At 47.8% G+C, this 21,395-nt stretch overlaps 1 protein-coding gene across 2 annotated transcripts; it reads right to left on the reverse strand.

The window, feature by feature from the left end:
* Positions 1-3,838: 3,838 nt before the first annotated feature.
* Positions 3,839-14,820, reverse strand: SLC25A38 (solute carrier family 25 member 38). Of its 2 annotated transcripts, none has more exons than XM_060111034.1 (7): positions 14,669-14,820; positions 9,499-9,620; positions 8,788-8,872; positions 7,896-8,075; positions 7,493-7,661; positions 5,143-5,309; positions 3,839-4,060 (listed from the first exon to the last, which is right to left on the reverse strand). In XM_060111034.1, exons 1-7 carry the CDS (start codon positions 14,735-14,737, stop codon positions 3,938-3,940), a joined length of 915 nt encoding a protein of 304 aa, XP_059967017.1. In that variant the 5' UTR covers positions 14,738-14,820; the 3' UTR covers positions 3,839-3,937. The 2 variants fall into 2 exon arrangements, with proteins under 2 accessions (XP_059967017.1, XP_059967016.1); XM_060111033.1 differs by having other exon boundaries at positions 7,487-7,661.
* Positions 14,821-21,395: the final 6,575 nt, after the last annotated feature.

Here is a 21,395-nt window from a genome sequence, read left to right on the forward strand (position 1 = left end):
CACGGGCCCAGCCGCCCCGCGGCATATGGGATCCTCCCAGACCGGGGCACGAACCCGTATCCCCTGCATCGGCAGGCGGACTCTCAACCACTTGCGCCACCAGGGAGGCCCGCATCAGTGGTTTTTAAAGCTCCCTGATGATTCCAGTGTGCAGCCAAGTTTGAGAACCACTGACATTATAGCGCTTAGCAGCTACCTAAGCCAGTAGTTCCCAAGGAGCAGGGAAGAACTTGGAAGGTGAAAGAACACTTACAGATTATGGCATTGAGCCAGCTTTTTTTAGAGAGGACGCGGTGACAAAAGCTGATATTTGAGAATTTGAAGGCAGCAAGAAGGTGGCAGTGCACACTGCTCAGCCTGGAGGCGTAGAAGGAGCACTGCCTTGGAGAGCAGATCTCAGCTTTGCAACCCCCCGGAGTCCTATTGCTAGGCTCCCTGACTTGATTGGGCCCTCAGGAAGTGATGACTCATTTTTTAACCGTGGTTTGCCTCAAAATTACTTACCCTTTCTAACAGCTGGTGAAAGAATCTTAGGACTTGTTTGAATCCTGATTCAAATAAACCAACTGTAAATAATTTTTGAGACAATCAGGGAAACATGAATATGGGCTGGGTATTGGATGATAAGCAAAAAAAAAAAATGTTAACTTTTTTCAAGTAGGATAATAACGTAATTACCTAAGAAAAATGTCCATAATTTTTAGAGATGCATATTGAAATGTGGAAGGGTGAAATGGTATGATGTCTGGGATCTGCTTTTAAAAGCTTCAGTTAAGAAAAAAGGAGGTGGGGGAGAGGGGAAAGACAAGCAAAAGTGGCTAAATCCTGATAATTGTTCCATTTGAGTGATGTGAGTGAAGGGGCAATGTACCATCTATTCTACTCTTGTGATTGAGATATTTCATAACATATTCTTGGAAATTGAGTACAGCAGCTTGAAAGCTTTGCTTCTGCCCTTTTTGCCTCCTGCCTTACTAGGCCTTATCTCTAGCGCCAGATGACTGTTTACTCCCACAAAGCTCCGCCCCTGAATAATTTGCTTTAGGTCTAAGGTAGCCAAGAACGAATTTTAAAAGGGGGGGGGGGGGCCACTGGGCAGTGTTTCCAAAGCCCTCTGAAGCTCACTAGCCACTTCCTTTCTGAACTTTAATACTTGTGGGTGACTGCAGGAGAGGAAAAAACAAATTCTGGGGGCCTGGGATATGTAGACCCCAGGGCCACTTGCCTCTGGAATCAGAGTTCATAATGGCAAATTTCAGTTTTACTCCATATTTAGAGAAAATGAGATGATTTCTCCAAATTTTAAGATGATTTGTCCCCAAAAGAACAAATGAAGAGTAGGGAGGGGACTCTGGTGGCTGAAATTCACCAGCTGTGTATAAGGAGAGCAATCTGCACTGGGATGAAGCCTGCACCTCTGGGGCTTATCTCTGCCCCTCCACTCCCAGGAGCCCCTGGCTGGGCCCCACTGGCATTAGGCTCCCAGAGCCCAAGATGAGGTTCAGGGAGACTGAAGAGGCCAAGAAACCTGAACATCCTGCCTCAGAGGCTAAGTCCTTAGGCGGGAGGCACTCCATCCATCATCCGTGTTAAGCTGCCTGCCCTGCATTCCTGCCCCAAGCACACCAATTCCAGCCCTAGGTGCTCCCCTGCTTTCCCCAGCACACAGCCTCACACACATAGGTCACCAAGCACTGGTGGCTTGGGTACCACTAGGAGATTACGATCCTGGTTTGTCTTCTCCCATACTCCTCTCCACATTATAATTTTGAATACGGCATTCTAACCTAAAACTTAAACTTATAAATCATTAAACTTAATATGTATGAGTTGACTTGTGTCCCCCAAAAAGATATGTTGGAGTCCTAACCCCCAGTTCCTATGAACATGACCATATTTGGAAATACGGTCTTTGCAATGTAATCAAGATGTCATTCTGGAGTAGGGTGGGCCCTAATCCAATGACTGGTGTCCTTAAAAATAGATGCAAATTTGGACAGAGAGACACACGGGGGAGAAAGCATTGTGAAGACAGAGACAGATTGGATTGATGAACGCCAAGAATTGCCAGCCACCATGGGATTAACTGGAAGAGACAAGGAACCATCTTCCCCATGAGCCTTCAGAGAGTATGGTCCTGCAAACATCTTGATTTCAGACTTGTAGGCTCCAAACTGAGATAATAAATTTGTTAGAAGCCACCCAATTTGTGGTGGTTTGCTGTGACAGCCCTAGGAAACTAATGTAATGCACCAGAAACATATGCTCATTTAACCCTTGCCACCACCCTGGGAGGTAGGAAATATTACTATCCCCATCCCCTCGGGACAATTTCAAATGTGTCTAAGTAGGTGGAGAGCCAGCCTTTTAACCTGGGCCGCCTGGATCACAGCCCATGTTCTTAACCAGGAGATCAAACTTCCCCCTTCTGCTGTTTGGATAAAACAACAGCCGCTTCCTAAGCTTGAAAGTTGATAGAACCCACTAGAATGGGTACAATAAATAAAACAGACAATAACAAGTGTTGAGGAGGGTGTGCAGAAATCAGAACCCTCATAAACTTCTGGTGGTGATGTTAAATGGTGCTGCCACTTTGGAAACAGTCTGGTAGTTTCTCAAATGATTAAACATAGTTACCACATGATCCAGTAATTCCACTCCTAGGCATGTACACAAGGGAAATGAAAATATATGTCCACACAAAGGATTCATACGTGAATGTTCATAGTGACAATATTCGTAAGTGCCAAAAAGTGCTAACAATTCACACATTCATCAACTGATGAATGGATAAATAGGCACACAATAGAATATTATTTGGCCATAAAAAAAGGATAAAGTGTTGAACATGCCACATCATGGATGAACCTCCAAAACGTTATGCTAAGTGAAAGAAGCCAGATACAACAGACTACGTAGTGTATGACACTATGTACACAGAAAAGGCAAATTTATAGACAGAAAGCAGTTCAGTGGCTGCCTAGGCTGTGCTGGGGCTGGGATCGAGGGTTAATTGTAAATAAGAGATCTTATTGGGGGCGGGGGAGTGACTGTGTTCTGAAACTGATTTATGGTGATGGCTGCACCAGTCAGTAAAGTTACTAAAAAAATCACAGAATTGTCTACTTGGAATGGATGAATTGTATGATATGTAAAATAAAGCTATTTTAAAAAATTTTAGGTTTGAGGACCTATACAGTTCAAGAGTCAGCCACCTTAGACTATTTTGTTATTTTAGAGTGGAGTCGTGGCACTTGAGGTTTTTCGATGATAAAGTGCTTCACTTTATTTACCCAACTTTAGCTGCAGAAAAATGCCAGAGTGACTTGGAGTTGCAACAGTGCAGGAGCCAAGATCAAACGATATTATTTGGACACTTAGGGGCTAGGAAGCCACTGCCCCCCTTCTCCGGAGCCTCTGAGAGGTCGATGAGGAACCAATGAAGTCGTGACATCTGTTCTTCCTCATCCTAACATCACCTCAGAGGCAGACTTCAGCCTGGTGCCAGTGACTCCTCTCTCAGCAGATCCAGCCTGGCTGCTGGAACTCCTCCGCCACTGCAGGCGGCCCACAGCATCCCTGGCGCTGCATTGCCCAAGAGCAGATCCAAAGAGGCACTGTGGCATAGTGGGTGGCTGAGCAGAGCCACCGGACAGAGCACCCTCTGGAAATGCCTTTTCAAGTAGCCTTGCAGGGTATGCAGACCCTTCTCCTAACTCCCCAATATGATGTCCATGTCAGTGACTCCTCTTCTGGGAGGTCTGGAAGGCTTGAGTCGGGCCCACCTATTCTCTTCTTGAGCTGGGTAACTGAAGATGACGTGTTTGCCTGCCTCTCCAGATAGGACTTCGTCCAGGTCCAGGGTAGTGAGCTGAAGAGGTCCTTGGCAGAAACCAGGCAGGGCAACAGATCCCATCTCTGCCTGGTCCTGGCTCGGTCAGGACTGCAGGCCCATCCTGGCCATCATCTCTTCGTAGACTGTCCATGCCATGGCTGCCATCAGAGTTCTGCGGAGGGCCCGGGGGACACCGCCTTGGAAGAAGCCACGCAGCCCATAGTCCTAGGAGGAAAATGGAGGCCAAAACTCTGGGACTAAAGCAGCAATACACTTATATACCTGGCACGAGAGTGAGGATCTCTCTCTGCATTACCCCATTGTTAAGTCTTACTTTTTAGACTTTTATAAATAATGTTAAAACTACGAATACTGGGTCCAAGGAGGCAATTAACTAAAAAAAAATTTTTTGGGAGTAGTTGCTAAGTTTTATCTTTTTTAGGCTTGCTCCATCCAGGGGAATTTATTTCTTCGCTGAAAATCTTACCATTTTCACATTTACTGAAGACTCTATTTTCAAACTTCATGATTTTAGGTATAAAGAATAAGAAAGCAGGCAACCTAAGCAGTGTGATGAATATGATCAGAGTCACAAATACTTGCTTGTATCTAGGATAAGGCAGATACTTGCTGCAGATGCTTACATGTTTCCTGTGCTACATACAAAAATTGAGAAGTACAGAAACATCTAAAGATCTAAGTGACAAATTTACTCTCAAAAAGAATATCTGATAACAGTACATGTTTCCAAAGGGCTTACTCAGTGTCTTTTAAATAGCATTTTAGTGTACTTTACAATTACTGTACTTTTTATCTTCAATACCATCTGTCCATTTGCATTAGTGCAAACTCCTGGAAACAAAACAATGTGCCTATGATTTTTTTCTGACTACATTTTCTCCTAGATCCTTGATTAGATTAAGGAGTCCTCCCAGATCTCCTGACTAGGTAGGTCTGGGGTAGAGCCCAACAATATGCATGTTTAACAAATATCACATGTTGTCCTAATGTCAGGCTCCCTCCCTAAACAAACAAAACCAAAACGACAAAAAAACCCACAACCATAGATTTTTAGCACTGATTCTCAACCTTGGCAACACATTGGAATCACCAGGGAACTTAAAACACTGATGCCAGGGTTTCATCTCCCCCAGAGATTCTAATATGATAAGCCCAGGTTATGAGCTGGGAATCGGGATTGTTTTAAAAGCTTCCCAGGTGATTCTACCATGTGAAGGATAAGAGCTACTGCCTTAGAGAGAAAGCCTTAACCACAATATGAACCAATATTTATTCTAAAGCCTTACTTTGAAAATGAGTGTCACTGCCTGGCCAATCCACCGAAATTTCATTGGGGAGAGCTGCATGTGAGTTTTGATAACATCTGCAGGTTGAGTTACCAGTGAGGCCAGAATCCCAGCAAATATCCCACAACTGAAATTTACAACGGGAACAAGGACTGCATCCAACTGGTCTGAAACAGGACAAAGGCAACATTCGGTTATAAATAAATCCCACATTCATCAGATAAATATCCATGCCAAGTTGCCCACTAATTCTTCCTGAAAGCCAGAAGGGTCTGGGTTCAAACAAGGCTAAGAATTCAAAATCTAAACTAATCAGTGTAAGTAGGATAATGGAACTAAAAGTTCACCTTTTTACAACCATCAGCATAATTGATTCAGGCAAGTCATTCACTGATGCTAAAATATATGGATGAAAGGACAGGAGGAGTTATATAGATTTATATAGATTCAAAGTATCTCCCCACAGAGATACTTAGAAATTACAAAAGAACAAACAGGGCTTCCCTGGTGGCGCAGTGGTTGAGAGTCCGCCTGCCGATGCAGGGGACACGGGTTCGTGCCCCGGTCCGGGAAGATCCCACATGCCGCAGAGCGGCTGGGCCCGTGAGCCATGGCCGCTGGGCCTGTGCGTCCGGAGCCTGTGCTCCGCAGCGGGAGAGGCCCGCGTACCGCAAAAAAAAAAAAAAAAAAAAAAAAGAACAAACAATTGAGTTTTCAGTGGAGACACTATTTTTTTTTTTTGCGGTATGCGGGCCTCTCACTGTTGTGGCCTCCCCCGTTGCGGAGCACAGGCTCCGGACGCGCAGGCTCAGCGGCCATGGCTCACGGGCCCAGCCGCTCCGCGGCATATGGGATCCTCCCAGACCGGGGCACGAACCCGTATCCCCTGCATCGGCAGGCGGACTCTCAACCACTTGCGCCACCAGGGAGGCCCGAGACACTATTTTTATAGTGATAAAAAGTTAACATCACCCACAGTGCGTCAAACGGATGTCATGAGCTTCCTGATATAAGGCACTGAAGACACAACCTCAGTTAGGTGCTCCTCTTGCTAAAAAGGTATAAATGAATCTAGTTGAAAGGAAACATCAGGGAAACCCATGCTGAGGTTATATAACTGGCTTATACTCTTGAAAATAAAAAATAAAAATTGCTACAAAATACATTATTGGGAAAATTGGAGAAATCAAGACTATAGATGAAAGAACTACCGATGATTATACAAGAATGCATTTGTTCTTAGGAAGTACACACTGATGTATTTGAGGGTGAAGAGGCATCATGTCTGCAACTTATTCTTAAATGGTTTGAGGAAAACAATTATACACATAGAAAGAGAATAATGAAGAGCTATGGAGTTATAGGTACTATTCTTGTGGCTTTTTTGGTAAGCATAAAATGATTTCTAAATACCAAATTAAAAAAAAATTTTAGGATGGATGAAGAAGTTAAAAATGTATATCCAAGCTCCCTTATTGCCTTAACTTTCTCCTGTAAGGTAAGGCTGTGACCTGTAGTGGCACACCTCCTGGCGCCTGGGGAGAAGCAGCCAATCTCCCAAAGCACCCCAACTGACACCACTGTCATGGGGGTGGCATTCTGGCTTTCCCAATTAAACGACTTTGGTTGCAATTCCTTGCTCATGTTATCCATAGACACCTTACTGAATGCAGGTTCACTTTATAGGATGTTTCTATCAATGCCTGGCTCTGCCTGGGTGGATGTTTACTGCCTGTCGATTTTGCCCATGTCTTGACAACACGAGCTTACTGGGAGGGTGGGCCTGCCAGAATGCTAGGGGTTTGGCATCTTTCTCTCCATCCAAAAGGAGGGCTCAAAACAACGTTAACCAGGAGCACAGCAAGGGACATGAAAATATTTTTCTTCTAGCTCCTGACCCACTGGATTTCCCAAACTTGTCTGATAAGAATCACAACAAGTGCTTCTTGAAAAATACAGTCTCTCAGGTCTTACCCCAAAGCTTCTGATTTAGGATGCCTTGGGTAGGACCCAGAATTCTTAAGATCAGGCAAATGTGGGAAGCATTGCTGCAAAACGTATGCAAAATGAGCTTTATCCTACCCCCTCCCCGACTCAAGAATTACATACTAACAGTAGTCTGCCTTAGGAAGCTATAAACTCAAAAGGGCAGGGACCATGTCTTCATGGCCGCCCTTGCATCCCAGCACCGGGTCCCATGCCTGACACAATGCAGATATGGCTCGGTTTCTAAAACTAGGAGAAGAATCTGGAGCTGCTAAGAACGAATAGTCTCCTATTTCAGAGAAAGTGGTGAGGATGTGATCTCTCGAGGGATATCTCTTCCCACCACACCTTCCTTTACCCGTACCACGAAGCACAATGTTTTTGGTCTGGTTGTAAAACATCAAGTAGATTCCAGAAAAGGGGGCATCACGAAGGAGTGTTGCTGTCAGGCCACTGAAGAGACCCCGGTACCCCTCGCTGTGATAGATGCTCCTCAGGGCCGCGAAGATGCTCTCATAGCCGTACCGCCCGCTCTGCAAAGGAAGCACAGAACCAACGGCTGGCACAGTGGCCCTGGGTTTGTGTACTGAGCGAAGACATCCTCAGGGTGCATTACCGGAGCCCTGGCGGCTCTAGTTTGCATGTGCTTGGCCTGACTACACAGATGGGTTCTCCGACCACATCAACCCTGTGTTAGGTTATAAATTGGGAGGCGGCATCAGTGGCCACTAGACTCAAGAGCCCAGTGTCTCTGTTTGCCCACTCACCTCGTACCGTGTCTTGATCACAGTGATGGGTGACATGCAGACCCCCGCAACAGAGCGGGAGCCCACCCCCAGTATGACTGACTCCAGGGCGGTGGGGGGATGGCCTCGCAGGAAGTACTGCTTTAAAGAGTAGAGAGTGCCAAAGTAGATTCCAATGCCAGGGACGCACCTCACGATGGACTGCAGAACAAGTCGGAGGGAGGAACGGAATCAAACACCAACACATAAGATCCTGTCTGAGCTGGATTTCCCCAAAGAAGACCCAGGATTCGCATGCAAGGAGTCGATTTAAGGTGTGGAGGGAACACCAATGGGAGAGTAGGGAAATGAGATGGGAGAGAAGGCAGCCAACAAAGACTGTGTCATCTCATCAGCTATTGCCATGGGCAACGGAATCCCTCTGGGGAACTCTGGGAATTAGTGTCCACACCTCGGTTACCCTGCCACCCGAGGAGGGAAGGAAAGTTTTAAACATCAGCTCTCATCTTTCATTGGTTAAGGGCTGCTGCGGGGTTGGGGTGAGCGTGAATTCCCTGCCATTTCCAGCAAAGTGAGTTCCTAAGGACAGAAAAAGCTGTCTAGGCGAAGAAATGCAGGTGTGGAGGCACTGGAGGGGTGAGGGCAAGGCCTGTTGACAGGTGGGGCGCCAGCTGCCTCTGCTCTAGGACTTCATGCTGCACTAAGAAGTTGTGCCCAGGACGCACAGGTGTGCTATTCCCAGGGCCCTCAAATGGAAGCCAGCGACAGTGAGAGGGACAGGCAGGAAGACCAGAAAGGCCCTCCCACCACCTCCAACCTCATGTACCCTTAAAAGAGAGGAGGTGTGAGGTGAATGAGAGATGGCTAGTTATTAAAGGAAGGGGTGCAAGACAAGACCCAAAAGGCAGCTTACAGGGGACATCCCTTTCCAGAGGCCCAAAAGACTCTCCGTGCGAACCACATTCAAGAGCAGAGCCAACATCCCAACACGTCTGGATCTGAAGGCAGACAAAATGGAGGCAAGGAAGGAGAAATCACTTAGACCACATCCTTGTGAAAGAACTCCCCGCTCACAGACTTCTCTGTATGGACTCTTTTCTAGAACACTTAAGAATCTCTAAAAGGCACCTTGGAGTTACTCTGAGTTCCTATGCGTTCATGATGTGGCAGGTGCATGATTCTTTGTCCATTCACACTGCAAGCAATGGGATAACTTCTCATTTTACATACACTCTGTGTACTTTCCACAGGGCTGAGCCCAACAGGGGGCACACAAGATACACTCAATACCTACCTTATTTCCAGAAAACCACCCACTACTTGTGCCAGGCAGCACAGTTATGACATTACAGGCTGGCACAGTAAAATGCAAACGTCACCAAGGCAGATCCCAGGAAGCTACTCAGGGAAGGACCCCACTTAATTAAGAGAAATGTCACATATAACAGAGTATATATAGAACACATGAAAGCTCGGCCTGGCCTGTGTTTCTCTTTGCTCATCCAACAGAATGGAAGTTGACTGAACACAGTAAAGATGCGCCAGTGTCTGAGAGAAGTTGTTGAAACCAGGTCCTTGGTGAAAAGGGGGGGAGGGGGCGGGGGGAGGGGGCAGCAGGCCTTACCCACGGGCTGAGGGCTGGAGGGTCTGCAGGCGCGTTTTCAGGAGATCCAGGGGTTGGAAAAGGAGGGTAGAGCAGGTCCCACTGATGGAGCCACACAGGAAAGCTTTGATCACGGGCTGCAACTGCAGGGCAAGAGAACACTGTGTCAGCAGCTTTGTCTCAGCCTTCGCCACACCTGGACCAGTCAGTTCTCTGTAAGCATCTCTTAGAAACTCACCTGGTGGCGCCCTGTATTAGCGTCAGACTTCACAGAAGGGAAAAGCATAGCCAGGAATGAACAGTGTTGGAATGTTGCTGAGAACACAGTATACTCCAAGAGGTAGCTTTCTGGTCTTACCGATAACAACTTTAGTAATTACTGATAATTAAAAACTTATGGATAACTTTGCTCCTACTGAGCAACACGGTAATTTCCGTCTGTGAATTATGCCACTGACCACACCTCCCTACTTGTCTTGACGGTAAGTTAAAGGCCAACTCCTTCTTGTCACAAAAGCAAAAATCAACTGAACAGTGTTTTAACTCTGAACTGCTGGTTTCAGGTTCCTTTGGTTGTAGGGCCTGCAGGCTATTTACAGGAGTAAGACAAAGGAAGTGAAACCATAAGTGAGCAGGTAGAATGTGAAACGTCTGTGCCACTTCCTGTAAAACCCATGCATTTCCTTAATGTAAAACTTTCCCCCTGTCATATACCCATTCGTCTCACTGGGACCTAAACAGATCACAGGGGCGCCACAGGCCAGCAACCACTCCTGGGTTTGCTGGCTGTCCTCTAAGCCGGGAGAGTCACACACACTGTCTAATCGAGAGGCGGCACCCAGAAGGGCAGGACTGCCTCGCAGACTGACTGTGTTCCCCCCCAAGCACACTCCAGAGGCCCCACGGCACGCCCCGGAATCCAGACACAATCAAATGGTTGTGAAAACACACTTTTAAAAATCCAAGCAGGAAACAAATGTCCTCTTTTCCAAAGGAGACACTTGGCAAACTCCATCCAAAGATCTTCTGTCTTCTCATTAAATGTCATTTGCACTATTACTTTTTAATAAATGGCATACTATAGTCCTAAAATGCTATTAAGATGAAGTTGCCTGTTACACACGTCAAAAAAAACTACCTACCCGGAACCAAAATGTTTGTAATCTGTGGTATTTGTTTCACAGAGAAGAAAGATTATTCCACGTTTCACCAAAAAAGCAAGTCTCAATTTATAACTGGAATTCCTTAAAAGGACTTAATAAGTTCAGATAATAAATACTGGAGCTTATAACCACGTTCAAATAGCCTTCCAAGCATCAAAGGTAAGACCACAAGTACAACCAAGCCAGATGGGAACAACTTCATCAAATGTGTGTCCTGCTCCTTTTGCTAACCCATATTCCCACGAATTTTGTTTCTCAGCCTCATCCGAACCTTTATGGCATCAGTGAGCCTCTCTTCCCTGCATACTCAGCTTCTTACTTCCACTGGCATCTTCTCCTGTGTCTGGAACAAGCTTGAAAGCCCCCCATCTTTCCAGCCTGATGCCACATCATCTCCACTCCCTCTTCACTAGTCACCCTTCAGGTTCCCCAGTCTGCCATCCAGATAAAGCCCCTCCACTAAAGCTGCCTCACCAAGGACCTGCCATATCCTAGAACCCCTTTCCCAACTGTGGCCTTCTCTTACTTGGCCTCTCTGGTGCATTTGAAACAGCTGATCGCCGCTCCTCTCTTTTTGGTTTCTGGCTGCCCTTCTAAGCCTCCTTTCCCCAGACACAGATGTTGCTGTTCCTCTTATCTCCCCGTAGCTGCGGCCTCTCAGGGCACCCTCACCTCCACACCACACCATGCTCCATGCACACATGCTGGCAACGCCCACACCTCCAGCCCACTTCAGCCTCTCTCCCGAGTCCACTGTCCCCATGCTTCCCCCACCTCCCCTCGAATGGCCTGTAGGCATCTCAAACTCAACATCCCCTAATGGAAACTCTGTCCACGGTTCTCCACACGCTTGCCTCTCCTTCATGTCCCAGCAGGACATTTGGGAGACAAATAAGACTCCTTGGTCTACCTACTGTTTCATGACCAACTCCTACTGATGACCCCTCATTCCTCCCAGAGCCTGCCCCGCACTGATCCATCCTAGTGATCTCCTTGGGGGTCTCCAGCCTCAGCAGTGCCAACCCCCGCTACCAGAGCAGCCTGGGGTGAGGCATCCATATACAGCACCTCGAAATCTCACAATGCTCTTAAGAGCTAGATGTTCAAACCCATTTTCCAGATGAAACTGGAGCTCACAGGGATGACAACGTATCCTAAGTCACAGGGTTTGAAGCCATTGGCTAGGACTCAAAGTTCATGCTTTTTTCACCATCCCTCCCAGTCTAAGTGACAGTCCAGGGCACTTCCCAGGCAGCTCAGCAGCATTCTGCTGTTGCTTGTTGACCACCACCAGCTCCTTCTGGAAATGTGCTCTGCCTCCGGCTTCTGGGATTAACACTGTCCTGATCTTCCTCCCACTTCCTCGGCCTCTCCGCTTTCACATGCAGGGCCTCTTCTTTTCCACCCTTCGGTCCACACTTGCAACCTGTCTTCTGCAGACTCCCATATCCACTTAATCCGATGTCCCACAGGCACCGTGTGTTGACATTTCCAAACCTGAACTCATCTTTCTTCCTCACCCACCATGTGCCTCTCGTGCAGGGCGCTCCATCCCAGTGAACACCCTGCCATTGATCTACCCTAACCCCACACTGGCGTTCAGTGCTCCTCTTCAGTGCTTCCACGGCGCTGGAGCCCACCTGCCTTATGACTGAGGGTCAAGGACAGAGGAGGCCTGGACTGTCCTGTTCATGGTGGTTCCTCCAGCACTGACCACGGAGCCTGGTCCACAGCAGGTGCTCAACAATCAAGAATGAATGAATCAGGGACTTCCCTGGGGGCGCAGTGGTTAAGAATCCGCCTGCCAATGCAGGGGACACGGGTTCGAGCCCTGGTCCGGGAAGATCCCACATGCCATGGAGCAGCTAAGCCCGTGCGCCACAACTACTGAGCCTGCGCTCTAGAGCCCGCGAGCCACAACTACTGAAGCCTGCGCGCGTAGAGCCCCTGCTCTGCAACAAGAGAAGCCACCACAGTCAGAAGCCCGCTCATTACAACAAAGAGTAGCCCCCGCTCGCCGCAACTAGAGAAAGCCCTCGCATGGCAACGAAGACCCAATGCAGCCAAAAATAAATTAAAAAAAAAAAAAGAATGAACGAATCACTTCATCTAACAGGAAATCTGCACATGGCTCTCCCTTGAGCACAATTCCACAGGATAAAGCTTAAAGGGCCCTGCAGGCCACACCCCTGGACAGGGGACTCTCCCCTGGCTCCCTCCAGCCCTTTGCTCCAGTAAGGCTGTAGGAATGGCCTGCAGTTACAGCTTCTAAGCAGTTCTCTTTGGAGCTGCCTCTCTAATGCTCTCACAGGTTGTGCACGGAACTACTGTACACTGCTCCCCAACGCCCAACACACTGTCCTCCATTGCAGAACTATTTTCTTAATGTTTTTATTTTTACAGCACATTGTTTGAACATTTTATTGGCTAAATAAATATTTGTGGATACATGCATGCATAGAGCCCATAACTTTTTTAACTTTGTAATCTTCCAGGTCCATTAGCATAGAACAGATGCAAAGGATACACCAGCAGTATAGATTAACCTCTGATAGTTAAAAAACAAAACAAAACAAAACAGGTAACATGGGCTTCCCTGGTGGCGCAGTGGTTGAGAGTCCGCCTGCCGATGCAGGGGACACGGGTTCATGCCCGGGTCCGGGAAGATCCCACATGCTGCGGACGGCTAGGCCCGTGAGCCATGGCCGCCGAGCCTGCGCGTCCGGAGCCTGTGCTCCGCAACGGGAGAGGCCGCAACAGTGAGGCCCGCGTAACACACACACACACACACAAAACATAGGTAACATAATTGTATTAAAAAGATAGAATTTACACTTTTCATTTTTAAGATATTGTCAGTGGTGGATGGCATACCCTTTAAGGCATGCTTGGTTTTTTTTTTTCCCTAAACAGCCCAAATTTATTCAAGGTAAATAAAACGAGTAATACAGCGGGTTTTTTTATTTGTTTGTTTTTTTGGTTTTTTTTTGGGGGGGTAGGGCAAAAACAACCAAACAATGATACATAGATACATAAAGGCAATAAGCAGCACTTGAATAGTTAGCAAACAGATTCCACAAGCAACTCCTACTCCCCTTCAAAAAAACTATATCCTAAATCCAATTCAGATCTCCAGGCCAGAGCTGGAGGACCCAAAAAGAAATACTTAAGCACATGTTATAAGATGTAAACAGAGCGGTCCCCGCCTCCACCTTTGTTAAAGATAAAAAACAAAACAAAACAAAAAACCCCACACCCCTGCCCTGCCCCCGGCGCAGGTGGCCCGTGACCTTGACCTCAGGGAGAAAAGTAGCCGCTGCCGCATTCCCGGCCTAAAGCGAAGCCGCATCCCCGCCTCCACCCACCGCTAGCAGCAACTCAGCCACACCATCCTCGCCGGCCCAGCCCAGCCTCCGCCTCCACCAATGGCAGCCCCGCGGCACGAACACGGCAGCCAATCCAGGCGCGGGAGGGGCGTGGCCTCGTGGCGCTGGCAAACCGCACCGGTTCCCGGGAGAGTCCACCTGGTCCAGCCCGCGGGCGCTGTGCAGCCATAACCCACCTCGTTCGAGCAACGGCCGCTTCTCAGGCTTAGCGTTATTGCCGGGCTTTGCAATGGTCCAAATATCTACCCAGGTGTCCTCCCACCTGTCATTCTAGGCATCCAACTCAAAGCAACGTCCCGTAGCGCTCGCACCTCGCTCTGGAGCACGCGGGCACATTCCCCCCCGACACCGGCCAAAGCCCCGGCAATTCCGCCTACCTCTACCCAGATTACCAATACAGGAGCGAGACCTTTGCTTGCCTGTCCCAAGGACTGGACTGCAACTTCTCTCCTTCCTCCCTCCCTCCCCTCTTTTAATCCCTTAGTCAAACTCCATCTCTGCCGCCACGTCCCCAACCGGTTATGCGCGCATCCCGGAGGCAGAAAAGGTTCCCCGAGGGCCGCTGACCCTCGGCAACCTTCCGAATTTCCCTCCCCGAGCCGGCAATGCCGGAACCCCTGCCTTCCCTTCCCCGCAGGTTACCATAAGCGTTTCCACCCTGTCTCCGACATCTTGAGGCTGCAGCAGCGCCGGGCGTGACTTCTGAATCATTGGAGGGGAGGCTTGCGACTGCACTGGGCCCGGGGTGCCGTCGGTGGGAGCTCAGGCCCGGCCCTGACGATTCTAGAGAAGGCGACGCGACGGCGGTAGCCGGGCGACGCGATGGCGGTAGCCGGGCGACGCGTTCTACCGCGGGGCTTCTCTGCAGTCTGCGCTGGTCGGGGGTCGGGACCTGCGCGCCCACCGCACGTGAGTGGCTCCAGGCGCCGCTCTTCACTAGCTCAGCGGACTGCGAGGCTCTGCTGCCCTGCCCATCCTGTCCCGTCGCTGTCTTCAGGACTTGAGAGTATTAGGCAGAGTGCATCCGGGAGTGGAGAAAGCCGGAGGAACTAGATATAACGGCGGAATTTAGCTTCCGGGGTTGGACGCGGGTCGCGCGCTGGCGAGGGTGTGCTCCTTAGTGCCGCCTCGTGGAGACCTCCGGAACTGCAGGATCGGGGCTTCCCTGCGCCCGGAGCTGCATCGGGCGTCTGCAGGGAGGTATGGTTCTGGGCGCCACGTCTGAAGGTAGTTACAGTCCAGACTCGCTCTGCCCAATGCGGTAGCCAGTAGCCATCTGTGGCTATCAAGCACGTGAAGTGTGGCTAGTGTGACTGAAGACCAGAATTTTAAACTTGATTTAATTATAATTAATTTGTATTAAAACCCGAAGCAGTGTGGAATATTTTTCCATTAAACACAACTTTATTGTCTTGGCAGATCCACATTTCCCTTTTAACGCTTTCATTTCGTGCCAGAAATGTGCTGTAAGTTATCCACACGCTGGATTTCTAAGACATGACAATAAGATAAAATAATCTCATGAATAATTTTTACATCATTACATGTTGAAATGATATTTTGGGTGTATTGAATTAGGTGAAATAATTATTAAAATTAATTTTATCTCTTTGCTTTTTTCATATGACTACTAGAACACAAGATTACACTTGTTATCCTGTGATAAACCATAATGGAAAAGAATATGAAAAAGAACATATGTATGTAAAACTGAGTCACTTTGCTGTACAGCAGAAATTAACACAACATTGTAAATCAACTATACTTCAATAAAATTTTTAAAAATTGCACCTGTGGCTCGAACTACTTTTCTACTGGACAACACTGGCCTCCCAGAGAGGTGAATGGGTGTGTTATGATGCCCTCTATCCTATAACTTATAGACGCTCCTCTCCATGAGAGCATCCCCTCCAACCCAAAACACGCAGCCTTAAGAGTCTCCCAGGGTAGGCAGTGCCCTCAGCAGTGTGGAAAGTCACCCTCTGTGCCCATCCACAAGGATGGGCACAAACAGGAGGAAAAAAGAATTCTAATGGCCTTACCAGAAGCTTTGGCGAAGAGGACAGTCCTGTCACTGCTTTGGGCTTCACAAGAGAGAAACACCTTTCTTCCTTCCATGCCAGTGACCTTTGCCTCCAGCCTCACCACTCGGTCTAGGAGAGAGCAATGGGGGAGAGCGGCTGGTGGGCTGGTCTCCTGAGAAAGGGAGGGATGACCCTGTGGGAGGATGAGGCTGCCAGAGTGGAGGTCCTGGGGTTCTACTCTAAGGTATCAGGGGCCCTTGCATTTGTCACCTGCTAGCTGTGTATTCACCTCAGCTTCTTCATCTGTGAAGTTGGAGATAATGGTACCGACCTCCCAGGATTATAGTAAAGATCGAAAGAAATAATGTGTGCGTGTTTCGCAAGAGACTAATCAAATATCAGGAATTATCATTTCAGTAGGGGCCCAATAATTATTTGTGGAGTGAAGTAAATATTTACAGGCACATGGGCTGGCTTTCTGTAAATCGGAGGCAGCCAAAAGTAGTTCATCATCGTCCTATGTAGAATATCTTTATGTTGGAACACATAACCCATCTTCAAGCTTATCACCTTGTCCTTGGATGAAAAAGGAACATCTAACAAGTTTAGATTGGTCCATGAGAAAAGCAAAAGTAGAAACTCCTCTTTGCACTCAGGATTGCTACATGAGCCCTCATCTTCCATTGCAACACATGGAATAACCCCATGCCAGCTTACTCCTAACTTGAACCCAGGCAAGGAAACAGACCTCTTGAAGGTGATGGTCATGGTCCCTGTAAAGACTGCATTGGCACTGTTGTACAACGTCATGAAAAACGTGTCTGTCTATCATGGTCCCCAGTGCGCCACCATGGGTAACCCTGCAGGGGCAGACGAGGGGAGAAAGGGAAAGAAAGAGTCACCCAGGACTCCACTCCGCACGGCGCGGTTCCAGTGAGGTGCCATGCTGAAGGGTTCCCTGCAATCCAGAGGAAGATTCTTGCATCGCTCAGGGTAGAGCAGAGACGTGAGAGCAAAGAAATGCAGGGGAAGCAAACAAGGCTGTCTGAAGCAAGTTACACCTGCTTAGAAGAGAATAAACTAAAAGCAGAAGAAACTCCCCGCCCCACCACCAGCTCCAACTACAAAATCTGATGAATCTTGTGTTCCCTCTTGAGTGGGTCTCAGGGGGAACTTGAAAGGTGCAGTGAAAACAGCATGGGCTTTGCAGGCAGAGAGATCTAACTCTAAATCTCACATTTCTAGCCATGTGACCTCAGTCAGAGAACCACTTGGGCCATCTGTTTCTTCATCCATAAGATAGGAATATCTCCTAAGAATTTTTGTGGGCATTAAATTAAGACAGCCAAATCTCCATGTGAAGGGTCTGGCATATACTGGCCACTGAACAAGAATAGTTTTTCCCCCTTCTTATTTCCAATGTCCACTGCTTACTCCACTGCCATTTAGGAGGTTCAGGAAGTCCCTAATAGGGAGAGGCCACACCTCGGGTGGGTGACCGAGGGGCTGGCGGAGCCTCCCTACCCAGGGAGTCAGTAGAATAAAGCTGCAGTAACCAAGAACCTGCTGAAGGCAGCCATGAACCCACCAACTGTCCTCTCACCCCCACCCCTCCCTACTCTTTGACCAAGAAAAAGCCCATTTGAGCTACTGGCTGGGATGGCTCTCTGTGCCTCACCCAGGCAGCCCTTCCAGGAGGGGCTCAGGCTGGAACAAGGAGATGCACTTCTTCTCCAAGGCACTCAAAGCCGAGTTTCTTCATCTCTGTGATCCAGAAGAAGTGGCGGGTGTCTTCTACCATTTGGACTGGAGAGTAGAGTTGAGTCGGTGAGAAAGACGTCGGGCTGGAGTCTGACCCTTGGGACGGTGCGGTCTCCAGGGCAGAAAGCATCCAACAGGAGGAGGTCCTCAGGAAACCCACTGCCCTCAGCTTCCCATCTGCACCCCCGGATGGCCCCATAAACCTCTGAAGGAGACGAGCAGCTTCCAAGGAAGGGATGAGATCAGCAGTGTGAGGGACAGTGAGGGGTGAACTGCCTGTGAATTTGGGACACTGGTGTTCCTATCAACTGAATAATAAATACTAATCTGAATGCATTCATTATGGCAGATCAAGGAATAGGCAGGCAAAAGTCCTTTCTGTAAATTAAGTATATATGTCCCCTCTCAGACTGCCACAGGTCTGAGATTTCAGAGAAATTTGTCTATACAGTGTGACTTGAATTGGGGATAATGTAGAGGACTTAATTAGAGGTAAAGCCTCCAATATATAAAATCCAAGACTTATCAAACACCTGCATTTTTACCAAGAATCTCAAAGCAGAATTTCGAATGACAGCTTAGGTATATAAAGTTAGAAGACTTCGGCTGGCTCCTGTCTCTGCAACGCGGGATCCAGTCTTTGTTTTCCATCTGATGTCCTTCACTGGTTCAAGAGCTCAGCTCAAACTGACCACTAGAGGGAGCATGAGTCCTGTCCATAACAGGTTCTGGCTTCCGGCCTCAGGGGTCCGTAAGATACTGCCCGCTGGCTGCATCACTGAGCTTCCGACCCTGTGTGTACCAGGGTACAGACACTGATCCTTAATCCCAGGCACTGCCTCTTCCCAATTCCTCACTGAGACTGCACCTGTCTGGTCTACAAGAGAGGGTGGGGCTGGCAGGTATAAGGAGATGCCGGGGTGACTGCAGACACGGGTGGAGAGGGCACTGCCCCAGGAGTCAGGAATTCCTGATTCTAGTCCAGGCTCTGCCAAAAACTCACTTCATCACCTATCTAGGCTTCAGTTTTCTCTCTTGTAAAATAAGCAGGTTGAACAAAGTGGCCTCCACGTTCCTTTTCTGGCCTAATATTGTGTGAGTCTAGGATCACCATGCCCAGACTGCCTTGCACCTGACTCTCAGGCTAATGCAGCCCACACAGGAGGTGTGGGAACTGGGCTGGGGCACAGAGCTCCTCGAGGAAAATGCACACACATAAGCAAAGATTTGCCAACAGTCCTGCACTATCCAGAGACCCGCTCCAGCCGAGGTTAAGTGCTCCTGATATAGGGATGTGAACTTACCAGGGACAGCTTTAGTGATCCTAGCTAAGTCTGCCTCTTTAAGGAACTGCAAAGGGCACAGATAACCTGGAAGTCTCGTCCCTGTCCCATCCACCATCTTCTCCATGTGTTCATTGTACAGCCTCACCATGATGGGGCTCCAGCTGGCGTTGGGTAGGGAATAATCCTTTGTATTGGAATGGAGGTGGCTAATTGAGACCTGGAAAATCCAAAAGAGGTAGCTGACCATGCCTGATCCAATTCCAACTTGATTCATTCATTTATGCATGTATTTAATAGATGGGGCAGTTTTCACCAGGCAGAGCCTATACAAATAAATGCCCAGAGATGAGAGAGAGCATGTTCCCAGAACTATACAAGTGGAAAGGTCTAGTGGTAAGGGAACGGGGGCAAGGGAGGAGGTCAGAGAGAAAAACTAGGGCCCAAGCTGCCATGTTAAGGAATCTGGGCTTTATACAGAAGAGCTATAAGCAGGAGAATGAAATGGTCAGATTTTCTTGTTAGAAGGATTCCTACTTGCACATGGGAACCTGTAGTCTGGTCAAGCCTCAATGACATTGGGAGCCTGGTTGATAAACAATTCAAAGACACGGTCTTTTCCCGGCCGTTTCCCTCTCCTGCTCCCCCACGTCCTCCAGGCTCTTCTCCCAACACAGTTCACTTTGGTTGACTCTCTGGTTTATTAGGCCTCTTTACTGTCCCATTACAGCTGGGGGCTCGACCAGAGACTCCCTTTTCCGGCAGACAGAGGAGAGGAGGACCAGGTTTAGGTGGCCAGCCCTCCTCCCCGGGTTTTGGAAAATCCATCATATGGCAACATTTTCTTGTACCTTCCACCTGGCTACTGTTTATATCATCAGTGCCAATCAGTCCTTCTTGCTCTTGTACAGTTTCTACTTTTTTTCTGGCTTAGTTACTGGCTTACTCACAGTTCCCTATATACGCTCTTCCTTACCTACACAGATGGAGAAAATACAGATTCTTATATTATTTATAGACAGACAGGCTTTTAAGGGGGGAAAAAGCCTAACACCTAGGAATGGTCCCCGATCCTTATTGCCCTCTTGCAGGGAGCTTTTTGCCAGCTAGTAGAGGGTAGAGTGGCATTTGAATTCTGTCTCCCTAACTTCTTCCCGTTAATACACTGCACTGAATGGTACTTGTCCTTTAACTGCTTTGAGCATCAGTTGTTAAATCTGTAAAATGAGAATAACACCACCTGCCCTGTAGGTTGCTGTGAGGACTGCATGCGGTCATGATATTGGAATGTACCTGGCTCAGTACCTGGCCCAGAGCAAGCATTCTAAGATGGTAGTTTCATCTGAATCCAACAGGAAAAGCCTCTCCTTCTCTTGTTTGATTCCAAAGAATTCTTTCCTAGTACTGATCATATGAAACCAAACCTGAACTCAAAATACTTTGGAATGAGTTTACTCATCTTATGAAATGATGAAAGGGGTGACATCCAATCGATGTTATTTTTGAGCACTTAATTTGCACACAATTCACTTTTTTTTATTGGGGTATAGCTGCTTTACAATGTTGTGTTACTTTCTGCTGTACAACGAAGTGAATCAACTATATTTACATATATATCCCCTCCCTCTTGGAACTCCCTCCTACCCACCACCTCATCCCACCCATCTAGGTCACCACAGAGACCAAGCTGAGCTCCCTGTGCTATACAGAAAGTTCCCACTAGCTATCTGTTTTACACATGGCAATGCACATACATCAGTCCCAATCTCCCAATTCATCCCCCCTTCCCTGCCCCATGTCCACACATCCATTCTCTATGTCTGCGTCTCTATTCTTGCCCTGCAAATAGGTTCATCTGTACCATTTTTCTAGATTCCACATATATGCGTTAATATACGATATTTCTGTTTCTCTGTCTGACTTACTTCACTCTGTATGACAGTCTCTGGGTCCATCTACGTCTCTACAAATGACCCAATTTCGTTCCTTTCTTTGGGCTGAGTAATATTCCATTGTGTATAAGTACCACATCTTCTTTATCCATTCATCTATCAATGGACATTTAGGTTGCTTCCATGTCCTGGCTATCATAAACAGTGCTACAGTGAATATTGGGGTGCATGTGTCTTTTTGAATTATGGTTTACTTAGGGTGTATGCCCAGGAATGGGATTGCTGGATCATATGGTAGCTCTATTTTTAGTTTTTTAAGGAACCTCCATACTGTTCTCCATAGTGGCTGTATCAATTTACATTCTTAGAGAACAAACTTATGGCTACCAGGGGGGAAGAGTGAGAGGAA

This window comes from Mesoplodon densirostris, chromosome 10 (assembly GCF_025265405.1).
Source record: "Mesoplodon densirostris isolate mMesDen1 chromosome 10, mMesDen1 primary haplotype, whole genome shotgun sequence".
Lineage (NCBI taxonomy): Eukaryota > Metazoa > Chordata > Mammalia > Artiodactyla > Ziphiidae > Mesoplodon > Mesoplodon densirostris.